This window comes from Amblyomma mixtum, chromosome 3, assembly GCF_055824585.1.
Source record: "Amblyomma mixtum isolate Tamu chromosome 3, ASM5582458v1, whole genome shotgun sequence".
Taxonomy (NCBI): Eukaryota; Metazoa; Arthropoda; class Arachnida; order Ixodida; family Ixodidae; genus Amblyomma; species Amblyomma mixtum.
In genome coordinates, this window is record NC_143014.1 from 160,428,901 (window position 1) to 160,452,182 (window position 23,282).

General features: G+C 49.4%; 1 protein-coding gene across 1 annotated transcript; it reads left to right on the forward strand.

Annotated features, from left to right (window-relative positions):
- Nucleotides 1–5,735: 5,735 nt before the first annotated feature.
- LOC149352520 (uncharacterized) lies at nt 5,736–20,856 on the forward strand. Its single transcript, XM_089581697.1, has 2 exons — nt 5,736–5,893; nt 19,696–20,856. Exons 1-2 carry the CDS (start codon nt 5,885–5,887, stop codon nt 20,146–20,148), a joined length of 462 nt encoding a protein of 153 aa, XP_089437823.1. The 5' UTR covers nt 5,736–5,884; the 3' UTR covers nt 20,149–20,856.
- The last annotated feature ends 2,426 nt before the right edge of the window (nt 20,857–23,282 follow it).

The window sequence follows — 23,282 nt, forward strand, 5'->3', positions numbered from 1 at the left end:
AGGTCGTGTGTACGCGCCATTGGCCTCGTGCGAACTGGGGTCTTAATATTTACTTTCGGCATCCATGACACGCGTGTAATTTTAGGTTCGCCCGCGTTCCTAAACCAACAACCTGTTATTTCCTTTTCTCTTCAACCGTTCCGCACAGAAATGGCTGCACAGCGTATACAAAGGAAGCCAAACACAGATTTACGCGGCATAGAAAAGCCGAAATCGAGTGGAAGAATGGCGACAACACCGGTTTCTTGGAGGCCGGGTGCCAGTTATTTATTCATTCAGTAATGGTATTTCTAGAACAACGTTTCAGGTCACGCAAGCTGTCTTCGCTGGGTCGTTAAGATGAGGGAGAAGAAAAAGAAAGGTTTTCGTTCGTCAAATTTTCTCTTTATCACGACACATTTAACTTCAATTAAAAAAAGAACTTTAAGTAAAGAGAAACACTGTGTGGTTTACTTGTTACGCGAAGAGCATTAAGGGCTACTGTAATGTTCCACGCGCAGCTTTGCGCGCTGGCAACCTCTATCAGTGCTGCAGTTGCTGCTCGCGGTCCGGACGTCCTGTGGAGAGGTTCTCGACCTCGAATGCGCGCAGCAGTGCATGGCCTATGCAGTTCACGGATGGCAAACAATGCGTAGCTGTAGACGTGTCAGAAGTGTTAGGCTGCCTCTTCGCGCTGCAGTCTGGGAAGGCACGTGGTGAAAGTGAATGAGGCGATGGTGCGTTCTCTCCTTGTATTGGCATTTTTCCTCGCATCAAAAAGCCCGAATCGAATATCTCCGCTCATACCGACTCGGAGGACTCCATCCAGCGGTATAATTCCATTCCAGTAGTATTACTTTCTACGTCCAACGCTGTCACGCAAGCAAATTTCCCCGCCTTGCATTCTTTTAGGAGTTTTGCAATAACGCCGCACGCCTAGTTCGGTCTGGCTCTTGCAAGAAAAACTATTATTGCCTAGACTTTCCTCTTTGCACTCAGTGGGCTGCCCACTGCTCAAGGATTTCGCCTTCGACGAACTTAAAGACGAGTACGTGAGGCATGTGGCAAATGTGAAAGGGCTGCGTAGAATGGCGGTGAATCTCCGTCTAATCTGGTACCGCCTCTCATGCATTTGCTGTATAACGTCGTTTTCGCCATTATTACTTCTGAACAGCGGAATGTGACCCCGGCGTTGGTTTTTGCGTCACAGTAATAAGCACGTCAGTAACATGATAATGAGGGAGCGACATTAGTCAGCGAGGATTCGTGCTTTGAAGTCAAGATTGCTGGGCACGTTCAAATATTTGTTTAATCAAGATCAGTATATCGGCACAGTTGGGCCGCACGCAGAGTGACTGCAGTCGGTGAGACTCGCTTCCTTGAGCAGTAATGCAAAACTGCTTCAAAAGTGTGGGCCCTAAACAGGTGACATTCCTTCTGAACCACAGCCAGCGAGGGATATTGAAGTCGGCCGCCCAGCTCTCGTGAAAGCCGCGTAATCGTATCGGTACGACGTGGCCGAAGTCCGTGTTGGAGCCAGGAACACACACTCAAAAGAAACAACCTCACATCGTTTCCGACACAAATCTTGCTCAGCGCAGCAGATAATTGTTGCCCCACCACCCATGCATCGTGTTTCTGCGAAAATATAGCGGCATATACCGAATTGCCCTTCGTCAGCTTTCACATAACGCGGTACAGGAACAACTCCAAACACGCTCATATGGACATCGCTTTTCGCTCTCTCCTTTTTACGCAGAATGCGCCCAAGTTCCGCACGCGACGTAGTTCACGTGCCCGCCCACAAGGCACACGCGCGCCGGAGCGTGCAGCGTGAGGTCGGCAGGAAATCCCGCGCAGGGCCGACGTTTCCCGCGTTTCCAGTTTCGCGCTTAGCGCGCGCAACTTTGTTTCTCTCGAAGCTCAGTGACCAGGCAGGACCTCAGCGCGCCCCATTGCACGCTGCGCTTACATCTACAGGGCTGCTTCCCTCTTTCGGCGGCTGGCTCATCGGCTTCAGGGCTGTATTTTTGTGTAGTTCGAGGGGGAAGACAAATAAGACGCCTTTTCTCTCGTGTCAGACGCGAAACATCGCTCGAGGAGGAAAGAGCGGAGAGAATTTCTGGCTGCTGTCCCGCGCCGATTAGCAGGCGTCTCCTTGGAAGGACAGGGAGGAAGTGATGAGTGTAGGAAAGCGACCGAAACCACAGAATGCCATGACGCAGATGGAATCCCGTGACGCGCCGTGACTGATGCTTCCTATTCGTTTCGTTGAGCGCAAGCAGTGTGCGGGCAGTAGCGACGCTGGGTATGTGCGCTACACGGGTTACACACCAAAAATATGAGCCCATGAAAAATGTCATGACGAATTAGCGATACGACGAAGCCTATATTTAGGTTCCAAGAAGCGCAGTTTTCGTTCATTTTACAGCACAGTGTGCGTGTAACTTTCTTTAGAAGCTTTGATTTGTTTAATCCTCCTTGAGTGAAATGCGCTATGAGAGAGCAAAACTTCCCAGAGCTCCTGTGCTCCAGGGGTGCCTTCGGGCTTCTCAGTCTTGTAACGTGAGGGCCTGACAAAACTGGCTTTACTTTGACAGCCCTCGAAGAAAAAAAGAATAAAAACTAGACTCACGTCCCTAAATATTCATCTGTGCAAAAAATGAGTGTGTTTTCTCTTTCGAGTTCCTACGACGAGCCAAACTAGTTGCCCCTCTGCTGCGTACATTCTAAACGCCAATACGGCTATATGGGAGAAAAGGGGGAGTAAGCTGTCCTCCCTTTTATAAAAGAGAGTGCGGAAGAGGACAGTTTTTTACTCCTTTCTGCTTAGAGTGCGTCCTCTCACATTGCACAGCGCTGTCATGACAGCGTCACGATGTCCCCGCCACGTTTCGATGTTTTTCAATTCCGACCTGCCAAAAACAACCACGACGTCACAACAAGCATAGTGAAGCGGTCCTCCTAAGCCAAAAAGTTTTATTTCGAACCATAGCATATCAAGCAACGTTACGTTCGTCGTGACTCTAACCCCACCCCCCCCCTCCCCTCTTTTCGAACCCGTAAGTTTACGCGTGCCTGAACTCTAAAAGGCACTCACGTGACAGTATTAGTGCATGCGTGACAGCATTAGTGCATGGACATTGTGGTCATTACGGTTAATTAACTCTTCTGCAGGCGCTTTATTCGCGCAAGTGAGTCACGCAAGAGCACATGAACACAATCAACCCTTTTCCTTGCCAGAAATGGCGACTATGCTAAAGTGAAACGAGATCACTGACGCTTCTTCGGATGTGCCGGCAGAATCGGCGGCACACGAAGGAGCTGTGAACATCCGCTACAGGAAACACTCCAAATTTCCGCGGTACTGCAGCAACACTGGCCTCACAAGGAAGAATAAACGCGTGTTTCAGTGGAAAGCGGCTCTGGGGGGATGGGGTTGGGGGGACCGTTTCGAGAACTGCCAAAAAAAAAGAAATATCAGAAAACACTGCATGAGCGCTACGCCGTTATGGATGGCAGCACCCTTCTGTTTAGTATCGCTTCGTCTATTTCTTTGTGATGATCTTAATGGAAGAATGTCGACAAACCATGGTTATGTTCCCCGAAAAGCGTGGCAAATGAAGTAATAAGAAAAAGACACTGCAACAAGCAAAAATCAGTAGGCGTATGAAAGACTGCGGCGCGGCCTTATCGTAAAGGAAGTGCTGCTCTTGAATAGGTCAACGCCCCTGCTCGGAGAAAGCCAGGCACGTGCGTTTAATTAAACTTCGGTATCGAGAATTCTGCACGGGGAATAATGACATCTCTGGGCATTTCAATTCGCCGGCAAACGAGGAATTCTCAATGCCGACTTCATTGTGCGATCGCACAATAAAGGAATTCCAGCCTTGGGATCCATTTGTGTATCACTCTCGGTATGCAAATTCTTAATTTGAAAAGAAAGTATCATTCTGCTGTTCCTAATACCTTTTGTGGTGACTGTCATATTGATTTATGTTTATTAATTTCAGATGCTTGTAATAAGCTCTTAGAGCATTATTATTATCATTTTTTCTTGAAAAGAAAGCAGCGAAGACACCAGCATCGCGCTTTCGGCTCCTGAAGGCAGTACCATTTCTTTTCGACTATTTAGCAAAGAAACGATTGTGCACCTATCTATAGCCAGTGACCCCGTCTTTCAAGTCGACGAGTGCCCCTGAAGGCATCGCCTCGCCGTTGGCACTCGCGGCCTCTAATGAAAGTCAAGATTCTGGGGCCGTAACACCTTCGTCAGCTAGGAACGCCATCAGGGCGCTATTCAAGTTCTGAAGAGAGCCAAAGGTTTGAGCGCCAGTGTGTAGACAGGCTGTGGGCGTTCCTGGTCTTTATAGGCCACGAATGGCGACATGGACATGCTCCACTGAACTCAGCTTTCCTTCTTTCGTTCCTCTTTCGTTCCCTTCGTTCCCCACATGTAGGGCATCCAACAGGGCACTCTTTGGTTAACCTCCTTGGCTTTCCGTTATTCCCTCTCTCTCTTTCTCTCTTTTCCACCGGTGCGCAAGCGTCTGACACTCAACAGCAAGCGAACATAATAAATTTACACTCAGAATACGGGATACACCACAACGTGTCACTGAAACCGCTGTTCACTTCCGACGGTTCGCGATTACAAGCGAATAAATCGCAGCAAACGCTAGCCGTAATGCCATGCATGATGTTGGGGTATTAGGTGATCTAACTGCTGGAAACGTACACTATTTAAAAGGTTTACTTTTTACTTTTATTAGTACTACCATAACTAACACGCGTGCACTGAACTTTGGTACCTGGCTGCCGGTCGCAAGGTCACCAGTGCCGGCGTCAGTGATTTTTTTTTTTTTTACTAGAGCGGAGCTCCGGAAATGTATGCAACGCCTTACGGTACTGGTGTATAAAAGCGCCGTATTCAACCAAGCAAGCTGTCCAGCGTTTATTTTTCTTTTTTTGTTCTTCAAGTCATTGTGACCTCGCTGCACGTCCAACTTCCATAAAATTGACACGCACAGTTTTTTGGTCACCCATTCCCGATGACGCTTGAACCGAAAAAAAAATGTGAGAGTTACGCCGCATATAACCCCCCCCCCCCCCCTTCGTTTTTTTTTATTTGCTAGATACTTAGATTGTTAATCACCACAGCATTGTATCATGGAGCGAGTATGCAAATCCGCAACCACACAACAACGAAAAAAAATGTGATCCCACGTCAGAGAACGCCGATTAGCCAAAATAGCCTAAAAAAGACGAAGCGATGCGCAGGCAGAGTCGCAACAGGTGCATGCCCCGGTTTCTCCATGCGAGCCCGAGAGGGGGCACGGTCGTGGTGAAACGCGCCTGATCGGTCGTGTTCTTTCCATCCGTGACCGAGCATCGATCAACGTTCTGGGATTGTGCCCTGTCACGTGCAACCTTCGTCCCAGAAGCCGGGCGGGGGCCAGTTTATCGGAGCACCGGCGTCTCTCGAGCTTTCTCCACCCACCGCTCGCATCCTTCCCCCGAATTAGCCACGCTCAGCACGCGTGGTGTTGTCACGAGAGGGTTTTGACTCACACTCGCGCACGCACGCGCACATACATGCACTCACACACACACGCTGCGCGCAATCGCACCGTCATCGGAGCGTCGGGGCGAGGGAGGCGTCAGACCGGCGGGAAAACCCTCCTTTTTCAGCCCTCTCCTCCTCCGACCGGAGATCTGCCGTCTTGCCCCGTCCGAAACCCCCCCTCTCGCGTTTCCGTCGGGGAGGTGGGGCAACCGCCAACCGGTATAAAAACCAAGCGGCTCGTGCGGAGACCTTGAAAGTCGTCCCTTGCTCCTCAAGTCCGACGTTTTTCTGCCATTTGCTGTCTCGAGACCGGGAGTACCGGCTGTAAACAAAGGCGCTATGAAGCTGGTGAGTCCGCCGGAGCGTTCACTTTCGTACACGTCGCAGAGGCCTGAGCAGCCCCTCCGTGCCACGGGGTCTCCTCCGCTGGGGTGAAGCGTCTCGTGCCGCTGCCCCCGCGCAGCGCCACGGGACGCGGTTCCGACGTGGTGCTGGTGTCAGGCTGACTTGTGGTAGTCTTCAACCGCGGAAAACGCTGTGAGCGATCGGGCTTTTCAGGGCAGGGTAGCGTGAGCTTGCGCTTCGAGTCCTTTTCTCCACTTTCTGTGTTCGATTGCGGCCTTCGCCATAGTGCAGAGTAGCAGTGTTTACAGCAAAGTATTCATTTGCTCTACAGAGTTGCTTCCGCGCCAGCTTAGACATTAAAGTGTGCGAGTTCTACGAGCGTCTGTTTGGAAAGTTAAAAAGAGAACTACCTTTCTTAGCAGCTTATTACAACCGTAAGGGTCAGGTTTGCCTGTTTATTAATAACTGTATGTTCCACCTGCGTGCTTTAAAATCTACGGCTGGGCCCGGCTTGGACAGAAGCGTTTCAATACCAGAAACGCAGAGTGAGCCCTGAAGCTTCCCTTTTCTCACTATGCAACTGCGGGCTAAATGCATCCATTGATATTATGTATCGATAGTATGCCCAACAACCAACCCAGCTGATCTTTAAGGACTTATCCCCCCGTGTCTGTATTACCCCGTAGCTAGCAATACAGAGGTGCCTAAAAAGCTTGCGGAGATGTTTCGCTGCGTGTACTTGAACCAATATGAGCACTTGATTTAAGGAAAAGAGACAGCGTGGCTTATTAAACAGTACGAACGGAGAAAAAAGAAGTAAAATGCGAGGACCCTTGCAAAGACAGGCGCAGGAATGTTTGTTTTATATAGTACTCAAGTATCCACATCTTTTGCACGTCTGTGAAGCAAATTGCCCTTGTCCTGCCCTTTCGTGATTTGCGGAATATATGCTTGAGCGACCTTCATTTCCTTTTCAAGAGTTCGGCTGTTACATCCGGTGAGAGCGACTCGTACGATGCTATGCGACATCATTCGTTTTCTCAGAATGCGTGGCGCAACATGGCTGTATTGTGATTTGGGGTTTAAATTCCATTCCGCGCAAAAGTTAAGAGAAGCCAATTCAAAGACCCCGCTTCGTGTTCGCACGCATCGAGGAGCACGGACCTTATAACTCGTACTTTCGCGTTCCGTTGCTCCTGCTCAAGGGAAAGCGAAAGGTAGAGTTCGCGACCGAATGGCAGCATCGCATGCGACGGTTACTGGCCGCCGTCAGGCATGCTTTCCCTTGACTCTGTTTCCTGTCGGTGTCTTTGCGTGCGCGAAAGGCTGGCCGTAATAGTCTCTACTTCCGCAAGAGTCAGGCGAAGAAATTAAAACAGAAGAGAAGCAGACCTTAATCATGCGCCTTTTTTGAGCTATGTGTGCTAGACATTTGTGTTCTCTACGCCAGATTCTAAAGTTATGAACAGTAAAAACCCCAGAGACGAAATTTTCGAAAGCATTCCACGACAAGGATCGGCAGAGAATCGTGAATTTTAACACTGATAACACTGACCCATGTATGTTAATACTGATAAGATATAATGTCCACAATCTTGCGTAGGTCTCGTTTTTAGCCTTTTCTCTCCTTTGTACCTACAGCGACCACCTCTTGTTTGGCAAGAGAACCTTATATGTATTCATATTTCTGAGCTGAAGAATTTCTGTCAATATTCCATCATGATTTGCATAACTAAATCTAGTACATCTCGCTGCGTATTCAGAAGAAAGCCTCAGAAGCTGAGACTGAAACCACGAGATATCTTGTTAGTAGAAACAGTCCAGAAAAACGCACGTTTAGCCGCTCTTGTAAGCAGTGAAAATTAAAAACAATCGCAGGATACGAAATTACGAGCGTGTACATACGTTACTAAAGCTACGTAAAGGGCACAATAAAAGCAAAGAAAGAAAACAGTGCTCGTGTCCAACATTCTCGGACAAGAATTTAGAAAATTATACAGTTGTAAGACACTCTTATGGAAATATTCAAGGTAACGGCCCATTCTTCTGATATATAGCAAAATCTTGCTTTTAAACTGTTTCCATCGAGCAGTTAAGACTCCAAACTCCAAAAACGTTAATAGAAAGAAAAAATTAAGACTGTCGTCGGGTGATCTGCAGATATATTGATTGTTATAGTGAAATCTTATATAAAAAAATGTGCTCTTAAAAGGTTTCCCGCTCAAAAATGCTTTTGTCCAGAATTGTTGGGTATGTTCAGCAAATGTGTGCATTCTTCAACTTACAAGTTTCTCTGTGACATTAGCGGTGATTAAATTCTGCATCAAGTAGCCTAATATTAAAAGTGTACTTGCATAATTCATTCAAGACTTCGGTAATGAGAGGTCGAATTGTACGGCAGCGACGCTAGGAAACTGCAAACACTGTATTGGAACGAAGCGAGATTTTCGGCAGAAAAAATTTTGAAAACAATTCCAGCAAAATTACCGCCTAGAAAAATACCTATTTAGCCCATGCACGCAAATTACGTACTGGTCTGCACTAACGAGACTGCATCAGGTGTCAAGCTGCTGCGTATTAAGGTTCATAATGGTTGTTTTTAATGGGCATAGATGTCGTTGCACGCTTTAGACGTGTGTTACGCCAAGATCAGATATATCGATGGAAGCATAATGATGCGTAGGGGAATACGATAAGGAAAATATTGACGAACACATAATTAATATTCTGATATAGTGGGCCGCGTTTCGAATTACCAAGACAACACGCAGTTGAAAGTGCAAATGCATATCTAGTTAGTCACGTAAAGTGCTTTCAGCGACATGCATGTTATTGACAGTGAGCACCCAGGTGTTTTTTCGGGAGGGGCCCAAGGCAGCTTTTTTATCGAGCGAGCACAGGGGAAGGACAGGTTCTGGGGGTAGGTGGGGGTACCACCGTGGGGGTACTCGGATGCCCTCGGGCCCCCGCCTTGGGTACGTGTCTGACTATGGAGCATATTAAAATATTTAGCGTGCACTGGGTTCGGTTTCGCTTGAAGTCACCGTACTGGTTCCTAAGTTCGGATTCAGGGAAATCGCTAAGGAAGTCTTTGAGTATGCTAGCGACGTTAGGCATTCTTTCCAGGAAATATGCATGGCCTTGCAAAAAGTACATAAAAATGCCGGCTACGCCGCGGCTTTTGCAGGTATATGATCAATGGTACTGCATTTTGCGTAGTTCCTTTCCTGAATGTAACCACTAGTCACGTTCACAGTGAAACGCACAGAAAGGGGCATTAGGAAGATTTCGCTGGAGTTAGCCAAAGCCTCACGGGAGCTTACTGGCCCATTGAACAAAAACTCTTAGATACAGCCCTTTTGCTTTGAGAGAAATGAGTGAAAAGAACATGTTTTCATCACACCGAGTCCAATGCCTGCTGCCGCTACTGCTCGTCTAGCGAGTACGTGACGGCTTGAACGCAGTCGCTATTATCAAGAACGCGATCGGGAATAGTGTATGCCGGTTGCACGAGTAATTATCTGCAGTATATTTGAGTCGCTAGACAAAACTGGAGTATGCATCCACCTAATGTCATCGTAGCACCCATTAATAGAACGATAGAAATAACAAAAAAAAAAATAACCATCCGCGGCTGACCGGAGGTTCGTTGGAGCGGGTGAGGTTATGTCATTCTTCGTGGGATAATAAGCACAGCTGCATCATTATGCTCGCGGCAGGATATCGCGAACCGGTAGCGCGACGCGCGCAGGCTAGTTGGGAAAGTTTGCCCTCTCTCCCCGCTTTCGCTGGGCGGCGGCGTAGGTCCAGTCTCAAATTGTGCCGGTGGAGCGGGCGCCAACACAAAGGGCCACATCGTTCGCCGGATGGAGCCAATGACCTTGGGCAGCGCCGCGAGGGGAGGCATGAGAATGGCTTAAAGAGGGCAAGGAGGCAAGCGTCGGCGCGTGGCAAATTGGCGGGAAAAACCCGGCTCAGTCGCAGACCTGCGCCGATGCCGATGTTTGGTTTGCCACCCCAAAAAGAGACAAAAAGCCCCCTGTCGGCGCCAGAGGGTGCATCGGCCGAATTCGGGGAAGCCCAGTGCACTCGGAGGGAGAGGAGGGGCCAAGCTTCGGAGCACCTGTCGGACTGAGCAGCGTGACACTATCTGTCCCCCCTCTTCTCTGCCCTTGTTGTCTGCGGACGTTCTCTATCGCGCGATCTCCAGCACTGTGCCCCTCTTGTGTCATGCCAGGTTAAGTTACCTCTATCACTAGTCGTTGCACCGCCATCATCCCGTCATTAGGCTGGCTCCCCCGCCGGCACTTGGAACGGGCAGTGTTTTGCCTCACCGGTTGTTTCCAAGGACGAATTCGGCCTTCTTTTTTTGTTCTTGGGGCTGCTGTTCGTTTTTCTTTTGTTTCTGTAGAAGTTGAAGCAGTTGCTCATCGTTTCGTGCGTGTAGAGCTTGATGCCTACTGTCCCTCTACCTGCCTCCTTGAAATAACAGCGTTCACGCGCAACGGATGGCCTCTGCCAAGCTGCTAAAGAGCTTCTGTCAAGGACGCCCGCGTATCAATTAGAGACCAAGAAAAACCGTTTAGATAAGCCAAAGCGATGATGCGTAATTTTTCATAATACGTACGATAATTCGTGCGTGTGCAAAGTAATAACACAGTCAGGGAGACACTTAATCGCATGTAGAATACCGCCACCTGCGAATAACGGAGAATTAGCCGTGCAACAATAAAGTGAGCAATGCGGGAACTTGATGACTGTGCATCTTACGTACTTACACTTTGACTGCAGGTCATTGAGCTTTCTTTTAATTGAAGCAGTACTTTTGATGCTTAATATATGAAGAGAAGTAACGGTATTTATATTGTCTTCATATACCACCTAAAATAGGAGTTCTACTTAATTCGCACTCTAATCAATGATAACAAATGCTAGATGTATGCTTCTTTCTAACGTGCGCTCAGTGCGAGCCTTGATTTTCGCCCGGCCCCTGTTCCCTCTAGTCCTGATCATTTCTCCTCGGTTTGGTTTCGTCTTCCCTGACATTTAGCTTCTTTTCACCGAGGTATGTCGCAAGCACGTAGCCAGGACGACTCCCCAGCCTCCCCTACCAGCTTGCGAGAAGTGACCTCGAGCCTCCCGAAAAAATAATTCCTGGCTCTGTGCCGGGCCCTGTTGCTCGCACAGAAGGAGTAAGATTAGTCTAGCACAATAAGTCATAGCATCGCAACTGGACAAACGCAAGCAATTTGTGTCAAAACGCTTTCTCGAGACAGTGGTCACTGTCTCCTTATACACACGCCCCATAGGGATTTCGAGGACTACCTTCGTAACGTTCCACTGCACGCCGTTCGCGAACATAAAAGAGATTAGTGGCACGAGATGTTATTGATATCAAGAGAGAGTAGCTTGAAAGCAAAAATCTAGGGAGACCTACATGACTGCATGACAAACACTATCAGTCCGTGCACCCAACCTAAAGGTCATTCGTAAATTCGTCCCTGATGCGCATGAGTATACTGAGGTTCGTCATGCTGCCCGTTGTCGACCTCGCTGTCGCTAGTCGCACTCTTCACGTTCACCACAGCTGCCGGCTGAATGCTTTCGATCGAGGACACGGCCATGTCGTTTCGTCAGGCTAGCTCGTTGACATGATTGATGGTGATCATGTCTATGCTGGCTGGCCCTCAGGAAGCCAAGCTGTGTCTCATTGGCGGTCTCGAAAGTGCAAGCTATAGCTCTTTCTCATCCGCGTTCTCTTGTCGGTTTGATGCGTAAGCACCTGCCTAGCTAGCTGCCGCTACGACTACGCGAAGCTCGCTTCCATGGCTGTCGGGGCAGCAGCGGACCCGACGCTGTCGACACGGCCCCAAGTTCGCACGGGCTCGCCAGTAAGCACCACATTCGTCGTTGCTCCCGCACCGTCCACAGACACGTGCCGTGGGCGAACTAAACACGCAGGCGGCCAGCAGCAGTCGGACCGCCCTGAGCGTTCTCCGAAGGGGTGCGTGCCCTGCGGCGCAAAGCGCGAGGGAGGCGAAAGGAAAGCAGCGGGAGGAAGGCGCCCAGCGGCGCAGGGCGGCGTGCGATAGCTTTCTTGCCGCTCGTCTTCCCGCGTGAGACAAACAGCGGCGGATTTCCGAGGCGGCCCGGCGGCAGGATTTTTCTCTTTTCCGGCGAAGGGAAGTGCGTGGCCGCCCGCCTGTCCGTCCGGGATGCGACGTGCGCCGCCATCAGCGACACACCAGCCTCGCCTTTTGTCTTCTTGGCTGCACCGTTACCGATTCGCTTTGTCTCGCCTCAACTATTTTTGTCGCCGCCCGGCCGAGAGCCGCCTCTCCTTTTCCTTCCCACGGCAGGCCTGACGCATGCGATGCGCCGATAACGGCTTCGTTTTTCCATCGACCTCGCTCTCTCGGAGGTAGCGGTACAGTTCCTGCCCCTTCTTCTTATCACCCTTTTCTTTTTCTCAGTCAGACTCATATTTGGACGCCCGCGGCCTTGATTTACATGTTGCCACCGGTACGCGGGCGCTGCACGCTCATCGTGGACGTCCTTACGTCTTTCCGGTGCGGTACGTGGTAGTGGGTGCAAGCTTGACTGCGGTTCCCTCGTGGGCGGCACATCTGGTCACGGAAATATAAGGGGCCACCCTGATAGCGAGCACTAAAGAAAGGGACGGACGATGTCGGTGGCACTGGCCTTTTGGAGCAACCGTCAACGACGTTCAGGCACGCGTCCTGTCCGCGAAAATTAAAAAAAAAGCACACTTACGCTTCTAATAAAACACAACTTGGCAATGAATTTGCCTGAGTGAAGCCTGGGAAGGAACGCCTCTACAGTTCGACTCAAACTTAGTTTCCCAGGAAACCGGATATAAAATACAGCTGTCAAAAAGCGAAAATCGCTGGTCCTTTAAATGATGCAAATGTGCGCTTGCAGGGCTCCGACGACTGATTTTCACTCCTTTCGGAGCTGAGTTTACGGTGGTATCATCTTCGTCGTTTCATGAGAGTTGTGTTGTTGCGGTAGAATTTTTGTGTGTGTTTTATTTGACGCTCATTCTCAAGCAGCCCTTCCTTGTACGCTAGAACAGGTTGCCGCACGGGCATGGAATACTCTGCTACACAGGCCCCTGTGTACACACTAAGAAACAAATACCTATTAATAGCATGCAACAAACGGATATATTTCATACTCATGAAGCTGAGAAACAAACGACGACCTTCGAACGTATTTGCTCTGCCACCTCATGCTACTTTTAATGCGCATGTCGGAAACTTATTTAGTACAGTGTATTATCGAGGTTTTGACGGCGTCTTGGCGACGGCCCATTGCTTATTGGCAGTTATCGACGGTACTGTTTCACGTCTCGTAACGCCTGTCACCGATAGCCGCTGAAAAGGACACAATGGGTCGTCATATATTTCACGTGAAAATGTACAGATATTACCTGTTCTAACTTCGCTGTCGAGTCCAACCGTGCGCTGCTGCAAGAAAGTTATTTGCTACAGTTTTTGACGGGGCCATCGAAGTAGGTAGTCAGACAGGGACACACAATTTACGCACGTGTCCCTCCAAAAACGATGCCCTTGCACGGTCAAAGGGAAGCCGCAATTTTCGCCAGAGATCCGGGCCAACAAACCGTACATCGATGATGCACGCGTGCTATAAGGTTCGGCTTACCTGTCCTTCGAAGGCGGACTTGAAACAGGTCTCCGGACGAGGCGATTGTTTCGGCTTTACAGCCGTAATTGGGCCTTTTCCCGGTACCATGAAGGTCTCTCTCTGGGCTTTTACGGTATCATAAAACGAGTGCTTGATGCCAGATGTCGTGGGTTTGCGAAACGATTCGAACACCGTGCAATTTCCTAGCTTTTTTTTCTTTCAGTCCTATTCTCTGTGTTTCCACGTTGACACACAGTGCGCTTTGAAGAACACTATCAGTGTTTCAAGTCGAACGGCAACACCGGCTTAGAATCCCAGCTTTTTTTCCTTCTTGGCAGCTCAGTCATGCTTAGCAGTGCTGTGTAATGCCTCGCAGGGATGTATTAGGCAGGTATTGCGGCAGAGGACAGCTTGAAGAGAAGCTCAGTAAGCTGCTTCAAAAAAAAAAAAAAAGAAACAACACGGATTCGAACATTTCGAGCAATATCTCACTCCCGCAGCCTTGCCTACCGAAGCATCAACAAGCTTAAACCTCTCTTCTTCCCAATAACGTTGACCTTCTCTTTCAACTGTAATCAGTCCAGATTGCGTCCTTTTCTTCCGCTTTCATCCACGTGAATAAACGCTGCTATGTAGTTTTTTTCTCCTCTGTCTCTGTCGTTTCGTGCCGTATATTACGCTTTGTTCTTGTCGTTTTCGTAGAGTAACATAGAGTAACATGCTGCATTGGACAACTGCCGGTTTCAATCATGAAGTAGGTAAACAAGACTGAAACGTTACAGACCCTCAGCAGTCAAGTGCGCACAATGCAACAGGCTTCATCTTTTGAAAGAACCACTCCAGTGGTGCCTGGGTGTCAGGGTTATTTTTATTCCCCGGGTGGTCTGAATTTGCCTCGAATGAAATTTTGAGCTTCTACGCTATGACGTCTAGCGTCTTAGAAATGTACGAGGGCCGCAAATCCCGCAGTCACCAAAAAGGAAGCAGTAGCAAGAGGCTAATTACCACGAAGTTCATGGAATTTCGCGCGGCAAGACGTTAAGCCTTCTGGCACATCTCAAGTTTCACTTTGCACGAATGGCGTCTTCCCCTCGTTATTACTGAGCGCGAACATGCTAATATTTTATACTGTCCGTGACCTTTGTGTGGTCGTGACTAAAAGGTCGCATGCGTTTAGTAACCCCTGCATGTTGGCGTAGGATTGAGATTTCGCAGGCCTTCTTCTGTTACTTCGGTTCAAAGCGAAAAAGGCACATGTCAAATATATAGATAGTCAATAAAGCGCGTGCCTTGTTTCAAAATTAAAAATGGTTCTTGCAAGAAGCGGCTGCATGAACAATTTTCGAACTATTCCACAGTGTGTCTAATTTGAAAATAGCTGCAGAATGCATATTTCGCTACAGGATGCCAGTAACAGAACATACTTGACGTGCCCTGCGCAGTATGTTAGTGTAATCTTGGTTTTCATCTTTCCGCATGCAGTAATTGAAGTACAGAAGAAAAAATTGCAGCAGTAGCTGTTGAAATAGAGAAGCTTGTTGTCTGTCTGCGGAAGATTGCTTTTCCATATATGCGCAGTTTGAAGTACAGGAATAAGGCGCTGTTCCACGACAGGGCCGATTGGCGATCAGCTGAAGATACCTTTGTCTTGCAGTGGATGTAAGCTGGTCGACGGTGGCGATTGCTAGTGATAATTATGAGGAGTGGAGGTGCATATTTGTTGATAACGAGAAGACAGAGTATGAACAAATTTACGAACGGGAGAGACCCTTCCGTCCATAGTCCGCCGAGCGTCCATAGTGCGCCGAGTAAGAATAAAGGGGCAATGAAACCAATGAACCGCAGGAATAAAGGATCATTAAAATGACGCCCTTCAATGCGTGACAGTAGCGGCGCCTTTCAAAAGATGACCTGGAATTACGATTGCGTTCCTTCGCGCTGGAAAACCCAAACTTGACGAAATAGACAGCTTGGAGACTTTCGGCTACGTGAACACCATGTGGTCATTGAGACACTTGTAGAAAGGTTACCGGGTCAATTGAGTTAGCGAGCTTTGTGCTTTCATAAAAGAAATAAAAAAGAAACGCAGAAACACTCGATTTTCTCACGGGTATTACGATGTAACGCATAAGCGTTATTCCTCACTTATGATCCTTTCTTCGGGGTTCCACAAACGGGAGAGGTCGACGGTCGATTCTTTTACGCGCTATTGCCCGCGCCCGAACCAGGCACAGTTGCGTGGGTGCTGCGGCGTATATGCATACCTCCGACTGGAGCATTGCGAAGGGACATGCGCGCTCCTTGGCACGCAGCTCGGATAGAAGCAGCAAGAAGGCTCCGGCAGAGAAACAAACAGCCTTGTCGAGGTCCGCTGAACTGAAGGAGGGCGGCGCACTCTTGAAGCGTCACGCTCGCGTTCTTGATGCGCTTGCGGGGAGGCAGAGCCGCTGCGTGGAACCTCGCCGCATGCACGGCTCATCCTTCTCGGCGCAGGTGTGCGTGATGAACGATTCGCACACGCAAGAAGCCCGTCCTTCAAGCGAGGCAGCGTCTGGTATCTCGGTTTATTTCTACTTTGGTGCGCATTGGCTCGGGTGGTTACTAACCAGCCAGCGTTCTTGGATGGCGCTGCAGGGATGCGTTTTCGGCAACGGCTGCGTTGCTTTCACTCTGTTCGTTCTTGTATCGCACGGTGTCGTACGACCAGCGGGCACCACGTTTTCGCGCCGGCTATGCTGTTGCCACTCTGTCTTCTCCGCACTCATTCAAACCGTCCGCAACGTTTGGACGCCGCTTCGCTTGCTTGCTTTGCTTCGCTGTTGCTGTTTCTGCGCCTGATGTATGCGCGCTAGGTGGCTTAAGCAACAACCCGCGTGCTTTTGACCTGCCTAGGTGGCATATGCGTCATTGGTGCATTGAACTGATCTCGTGAACTGCTGGCCGGCGAACGCTTTCTGTCGTCACTTCGTCAGTACAGAAGACATCATTTGTGGCCAGGTCATTTGGTCGCGCGAAAGGGATTGCGTGCATGCAACAAAATGTCGCAGAACAAGCAGAAATAATAAGCAAGATTGAGAAGGGAGCTCAGTGCTCCTTTGCTCCTTGTTGCCACGGGAAGTTAGCGCGTGTAGGGTAGAATATAAATGTAGTGCTTCATTCCTATACATTCCTCGTGTATACCTTGTCGCAAGCAGACACGCGCTGCTGGTGCTGTGGAATTGTTATATATTTTGCCAGATCTGGCGCCGGTCGCATCACGCTGACGACTTGCAGAAAATCCCGTTCGAAAAGCCGCCGCCGCCTTCGCGTCCGTTTTCCTCTCTCGAATGTGCAACGGGTGCGCTTATCTCTCGAAGCAAAGGTTGCAGGTTTCCCCACTCAAATGGCATAGCGTTTCTTGAGCGAGGCCCGCGTTCGCAGAAGCAGTATTGCATGAGCGCTTAGCTTCGCAGAAACCATCACTCCGAGTGGGCGCAGTGTACTCGGGCCGATTGGGTGTAGTCGGGTGGGTGTACTCGGTGGGTGCACTCCGTATCTCGGGCCGATTGTGTGTAGGAGTGTCCTTTCTCGGTTTCACTGGTGCGAGCAACGCGCTTTCTTCGGACACGGTTCCTACCGTGCGCGACGCAGGAGGGCAAGGTGGGAAAGGGTGGCTCCACTCCTGGAAAAGGCCGGCTCTGCCCGTGACTCTTTTTCCGGTCCTCGCATTCGCGGTTGATTGTTTTCTTGTCGGCTGCAATGATCCCGCAGGACGTTCGTCCCGGAGCTCGTTAGTGCCCGCGTCGCCTCCTCCTCGACTGCCGCCCTGGCGCGCGCCGTTCCGCCCGAGAATAGCGAGGCGTGTCATTGCTGCTTTTCCGATTTCGGCCGACCGTTGCGGCCTAATTGCTCTTGAGTACTCTTGTTTTACAATATTTTTAATTCACTTTCCTTTCTTGTTGCAAGAAAATTATGTTTTATTTTCCTGCACAATCAAATAAAAGGACCAAAGCTGCTGTGTGTCGCTCGTCACGGAAAAAAAGAAAGAAAGGGGCTAAGGCGTCAAGTTTTTCTGACTGCCGTGACCTGTTATACTCGACAACACAAGTTGTCTGAGCGAGGTACGCTCAAAGATTTCATCGCCCTCGTGACAGCACGCAGGGGCACAAACTATATCGAATAAAAATGCCGCTTTTAGGAACCCAGGCGAGCCGTTCTCGTTTCATACCGGTCTTTCCAAGGTATGTGTCAGGATAACGAGAACATCGGGCCTTCTACCTACAAAGAATAAACAGCATGTTACCACTTATTTCTTCTCCCCCACCCTCCTATACGTCCGGATCAGAGCCGCTTTGCGCACTTGAGTGTTCAAGCCTATACATGTACTTTCCCTGACGCGGGAACCTCAATGCGCAGAGGAGCTATAGCCAGGGGGAAAAAAAATACAGGCTGAGAACCTGGAGAGCTGTACCAATCAGCGCCCGGCACTGGTGTAGACGAAGCCAGAGCCGTCGCGACACTCGGCGAGGAATCGTGCAGGGCGACCATTTCGAAGCCGCTTGGCAGCGTCAGCCGGACAATTAGGCCCAACGCATCCTCGTCAGGCGCTGCTTGGCCTTTCGCCTTTCGCTCCGTTGTTTCTCCATTTCCTCGGCTCTCAAACGAGCACGTGTCCTCCCGGCGCGGGTCTTTTCCGAGCGAGCGGAGCGCTTGCCGTGTGAATCATTCTGATTTTGTTCTTTCGGGGCGAGCATTTCGCAATAGCTTCGAGAGCTGGCCTTGACGGCTAATTCGGCTCGAACCTTCCTCGTTCGTTTATTCGTTGGGTAGCTTGGCGCCACAGCCAGACCTTTTCCGTTCGCTTGTGAAAGCTGTGGACTGGAAAAACATAGACCGTATACGCGCAGGCGCGGACTTTCCACCGGCTGTATTAATTATTCCACGCCTTATCTCTTCCTGCATCCGTTTATTTTTTTTTTCAAGGGAAACAGCTGCGTTAGATAATTCTACGTTCACAGGCAGTCTTGGCTTTATATTCCGAGATTTTTTTGGCCGGAATTACCTGACCAGAGGAAACGCGGCTATGACGACAACTGGCTGTACTTGAGCCTTAAATTAACTTCGTGCGAAATAACAAACCCAAGCACAGAAACACAGTGTGAGCCGGCGGTTTACGCAGTGGCTGCTAATATTGCGCAATATTTCGAGGAAAACATGGCTATGGAGAGTTGTTAACTCCAAAACTGTGCAAGGGACACACAGATACAAAAAGCATCGGGGAATGTAAACGAATCTTGTGCTTTACTCATTACCGACATGTTCTGCTCCTGGGCTACGAAAATTTATCATCAGCAAACGTCGAATGAAATGCGGCAGTCAGTAACGAGCATGTAGCGCTAGTAAAACGAGCCCCTGGGCATTCACGCGTGAGTGGCGCAAACTTGTTGACTGTTTCTGTTTTGGAAATAGTGTACATAGTTTCTTACTGTCCTTTCTCGCTGCCGCTCCGATCTCTGTACTTTTCCTCGGCATCCTCCTCTCCCTGTCCCTTTTATTTCCGCTGGTGGCAACCCGCGCGCTTAGGATACTTGGCAGCAAATGTCGCAGTCGGGGACATCTGTTTTTTTTTTCTTTCTTTGTATTATTTTAATAGACCACTATTAATACCACTATTAGTAGTAGAACTTGGACGTAGAGCACACCCAGGGAACCTCGCCTCATAGTGGTTGGTGTATGGCACGGCCTTTGCAGCTTGCACTTTTATTCTGCAATACGATTCGGGGCCCATGCCTGCCTGTGGGCAGGATTACTCGACTGCTTTAATCCAGGAACATCGACGCCTACCCTGAAGCTGCCGTATTGCTAGAGTCTAACAGGGTGTTCGCGTGCATTTAGTAATTATGAAGCGAAAACGGAAGAACCATGGCCTTCGACGCCATTTCATTCACTGAGTTTAATTAAGGTGTAATTCCGAGCCCAAATTTTGTTGGCCTGGTTTTTGTTTTATTATGCGTGTCTGCGTGTGTGCGCGCGCGCGGCAGGACGAACAGCCACGTGTATTAAGGTGTTCCAGTACGTCGTTTGTGCTCTGTTGAGAGGTTCTCTCGTTGTACCGATGCAACCTGTCTCACACGAGTGCTGTGCTCCGCTCTTTGCAGTTGCTGGTTGCTGCCGCGCTGGTCGGCTTGTCCGCCGCGCAGGTTGTGGAGCGCCGCGTGATCAAGAACCCCGACGGGTCGACCACGCACATGGAGAGCAGCTCTTGGGGTCACAGCTCCTTCAACCAGGAGTCGTCGGACACGGACGGCCTCATCAGCGGCCGCAGCGGCTACGCAGACTCTTCGGGCGTCAACTACGACCGCCACTACACTGTGGACCGTAACGGACAGCGCCGCTTCGTTGACCCCAAGGACAGCAAGCTGAAGGGCCCGCCCCCGACCTTCACCATGCCTCGCGGCGCCTTCGGACCCGGAGGTGACGACGACTTTCTCGCTGGACGGTCGGGCTTCGGCAACCTGCCCGGTTTCGGAAACCTGCCCGGATTCGGAGGCAACGTGCCCGGCTTCGGCGGCAACTTCCCTGGATTCGGCGGCAACCGTAGGAGAAATTAAGCACTCGCTCTTGCCTCCCGAGTCTTCTCCAGACACACTTCCTCTATACCTCACCACCGAATCTGTCTCCAACACTCTGGGTGCCTTGTGTCTTCTCCTGTCCTTCTACGCCTTGAAGCCTACACTGTGGAACAAGGACTTCTCCTGAACTCTCCTCCGTGACTGTTCTCTCTCCGGCACCGGGATTTTTGTACGTTCTGTGTCTCAAACCATCCCTCTGTTGGGTCCCTTCTTCAACTTTTATTCTCCCCTCGTCTTCTGAACGCCTTCCCAAAACCACCAAAGATCCGACTGGATGGATGCTGAAATCTCACGAAAGTGATAACGCCCGCGCCACTTATGCGTCATTTTGTTGATTCATTCTGCCACAGTGCAGTCTTCAAAAGCAGTTTTCGTAGCCCATAATGAGCATTTACTGAGACATATGTCAGCTATTTTGTTCACCTGGTCCTGATGGGCCTTCATACAGGGTTTGCCTATCCTTTGGACACATGTTTTCAACGTGTTTTTTTCTTTATTCACGAAGCGTATGTGCACTCCGTCATTGCAAATTCAGTGCGGTCCTGGTATCTGTGATTAAAAGCTTGTCTCCAATCACGCTATGCAATTGTCTCTTTCAGCAACACTGGATCTGTGGCGCCTCTTTCCGCCTGGACTTAGGTTTTAGCTCGAACGGATCCAATAAAATCTCTACCTGAGATGGCCGAAGTCATTTGTTTCTTTGTCTTGGCTGGACGATGGCCTGGCCACACGTTCCTTGTGCTGGACGCTGCACTCTGCCGCTGCGACTTCAAGTGCACGCACCGCATGGACAGCATATTGGACCACCGTATACATCATGCTGTCGTTTCCAGTAACCGTGAAGCATGGGCGAAGCCTTTACCAACAGCATGTAAGCTACATCGCAATGGCTGGCAGCATGACCACGGGCTGTGCTGTCTTATCCTTACTGCGATCCTGCGATCCTGCTGTCAACACTGGTGAACTGAGGTCTGCTTTTCAAGAGCATTCGGTGGGTCTCGGGAGCCTCTTTGCAAGTCCCGGCGACTGCGGTGTAGGTTGTTCACAATTGTGGCTACGTGCTGCTCGTGAGAAAAACAGTTTAAAATAACAATTGCACAGCATCATTTATTACAACACGGGTCATTTAGTGCCGAACGCACCAAAATTTGCGCACGACCCTTTCCTATTTATTTCATAAAATTTGTGGGTTTTATGTGGTGCAAGAATATTTTTGGCAAAAGAACGGGTCATGTGACAGCCCTTTGAAGTTCCCAGTGGAGTCAAAAACTAGGACTAATTAGAAAATTGACGATGATTTATTTTTCTCTTTCACGTTTCAGCTTTTTCTGAAAATTAGCAGGACTGAGCTTTCGTGTTGGGTACGAAGAAAATAGCATTACCCAATTTTTCATGTTCTTCGTTCATTATTTTAATTTGTTTTAAAAAATATGTGATGTTTTGCATTTGCTGCACATTTTTTATCGGCTGCCAGAGTAGCGTTAACGCGCATGTCGCGTGCAAAGAAAACGACCGACACATTCGATATCTGGTACGGTAAGCTGTTTGTGCTTTCGCTTCCATTCCCACGTTCCCAGCGCCCCCAACACGAAGCCTCTCTGGGCAGCGAAATTGCGGGTAAGCAATGCGCGCGCGCAGAACATTACTTACCTCACCGTATCTTGCAGGCATGCGCACGCTAATGGCACATTACGGGATGCGTTGACAACCTGGCTGTGCGCTGCTCGGTCGCTTCGGAACAAATGCATGTCGCCGCTGCATCGTTCGACTCGGCAGCTTGGTTTAATGGTGTGGTTCTCTTTTATTTCGCACGCTTTCGCCCACACATTAAGGTATAAGCTACCTCTAGCAAATATTTTTTAAATAATTTGGAGATTTTCAAGCAGCTAAGTCTTAGCAACGACACTCGCAGATGCAGTTCTCTAGCTTTTAGTCAGAGTTCAAACTTTCATCTATTGTTGTATATCAGCGTTCACACTTCCATCTATAGTTCCATAATTATAATTTTCTTGGAACATGAAAAGGTTGGAAATGCGGCCACCCTTGTCATCAGTAATTTCAAAGTTTGAATCTTCATCCCATCGCTGATGTGCTCTGACTTCTTGTCACAATATGACGCCGCTGTCTTTACGTCCACTTGAGCGACGCTATGAAACGGTAAACCGAAAGTGTCATGTTTGTTTTGTTTACAGCACACGCAACGCAGTGAGCGATGCTTACGCAAGCTTACTGCGTACTCCTAACTCAGCATCGCCTATTCGGTCGCAGTTGTCGACCGCTTGACTCGCAGCCTACAGCATGTTTCCCCTGTCTAAAGATGAATGCTTTAAACCGTTTCACTGTACGACCGCTTCTTGTCTGGTACATCCCTTGGGGCAATGCGTCGTTTCGGGCGGATTCTTTTCTTCAGTCCAACTTCCTGTTGTTCGGCCCTTTGCGACTGACGACATTCTTGTTCAAATTGGACAGCGGCGCCAGATGAATTCTATTCCTTCTAAGATTGCCGTTTCTGTGTCCACAATGCAGAGCCACGGAAACCTTGTCGAAGACAGGACATGTGCCAGTCTACTTTTGTTCTCCGACACACGCAATTTCGCCTGTCTTTAAACCTTCATGTCTGTGAAGCGCCATGTCTCCTTTAGGAATTCTCTTTCGTTTCGGTGTTCTCCCTCGTTCCCACTCCTGCAGGGCCCGCCTGTCGAGTGCAGGTTCCAGTTTGCTGTTTACCGTGGGCAAATGGGTCCGCACTCTTCGTCCCATTGGCATTTCCACAGGATTGAAGCCATTAGAAAGCGGTGTGGCTCTGCATGTGAGAAGGGCAACGTAACTGTCACCAGTTTTCTGTACATCCTTCTTGACGATGCGTGCCGCGGCTTCAACGAAACCGTTGGTTTGAGGAAATGTCGTACTACAGGTGACCTGCTCAAAGCCCCAGCACTCCGCAAACTGGTGGAAAGCTGAGCTGATGTCCCAGCTGAATTGTAGTCCGTTATAGCTGTACACCTGTAGAAGTGTCCCACGCCTTGCGAAAATAGACTTGATATCTGTGATAATTTCAGCCGCAATCATTTTCGACAGCAAAGTAATTTCCAGGTAGCAGGAATAGTAGTCAG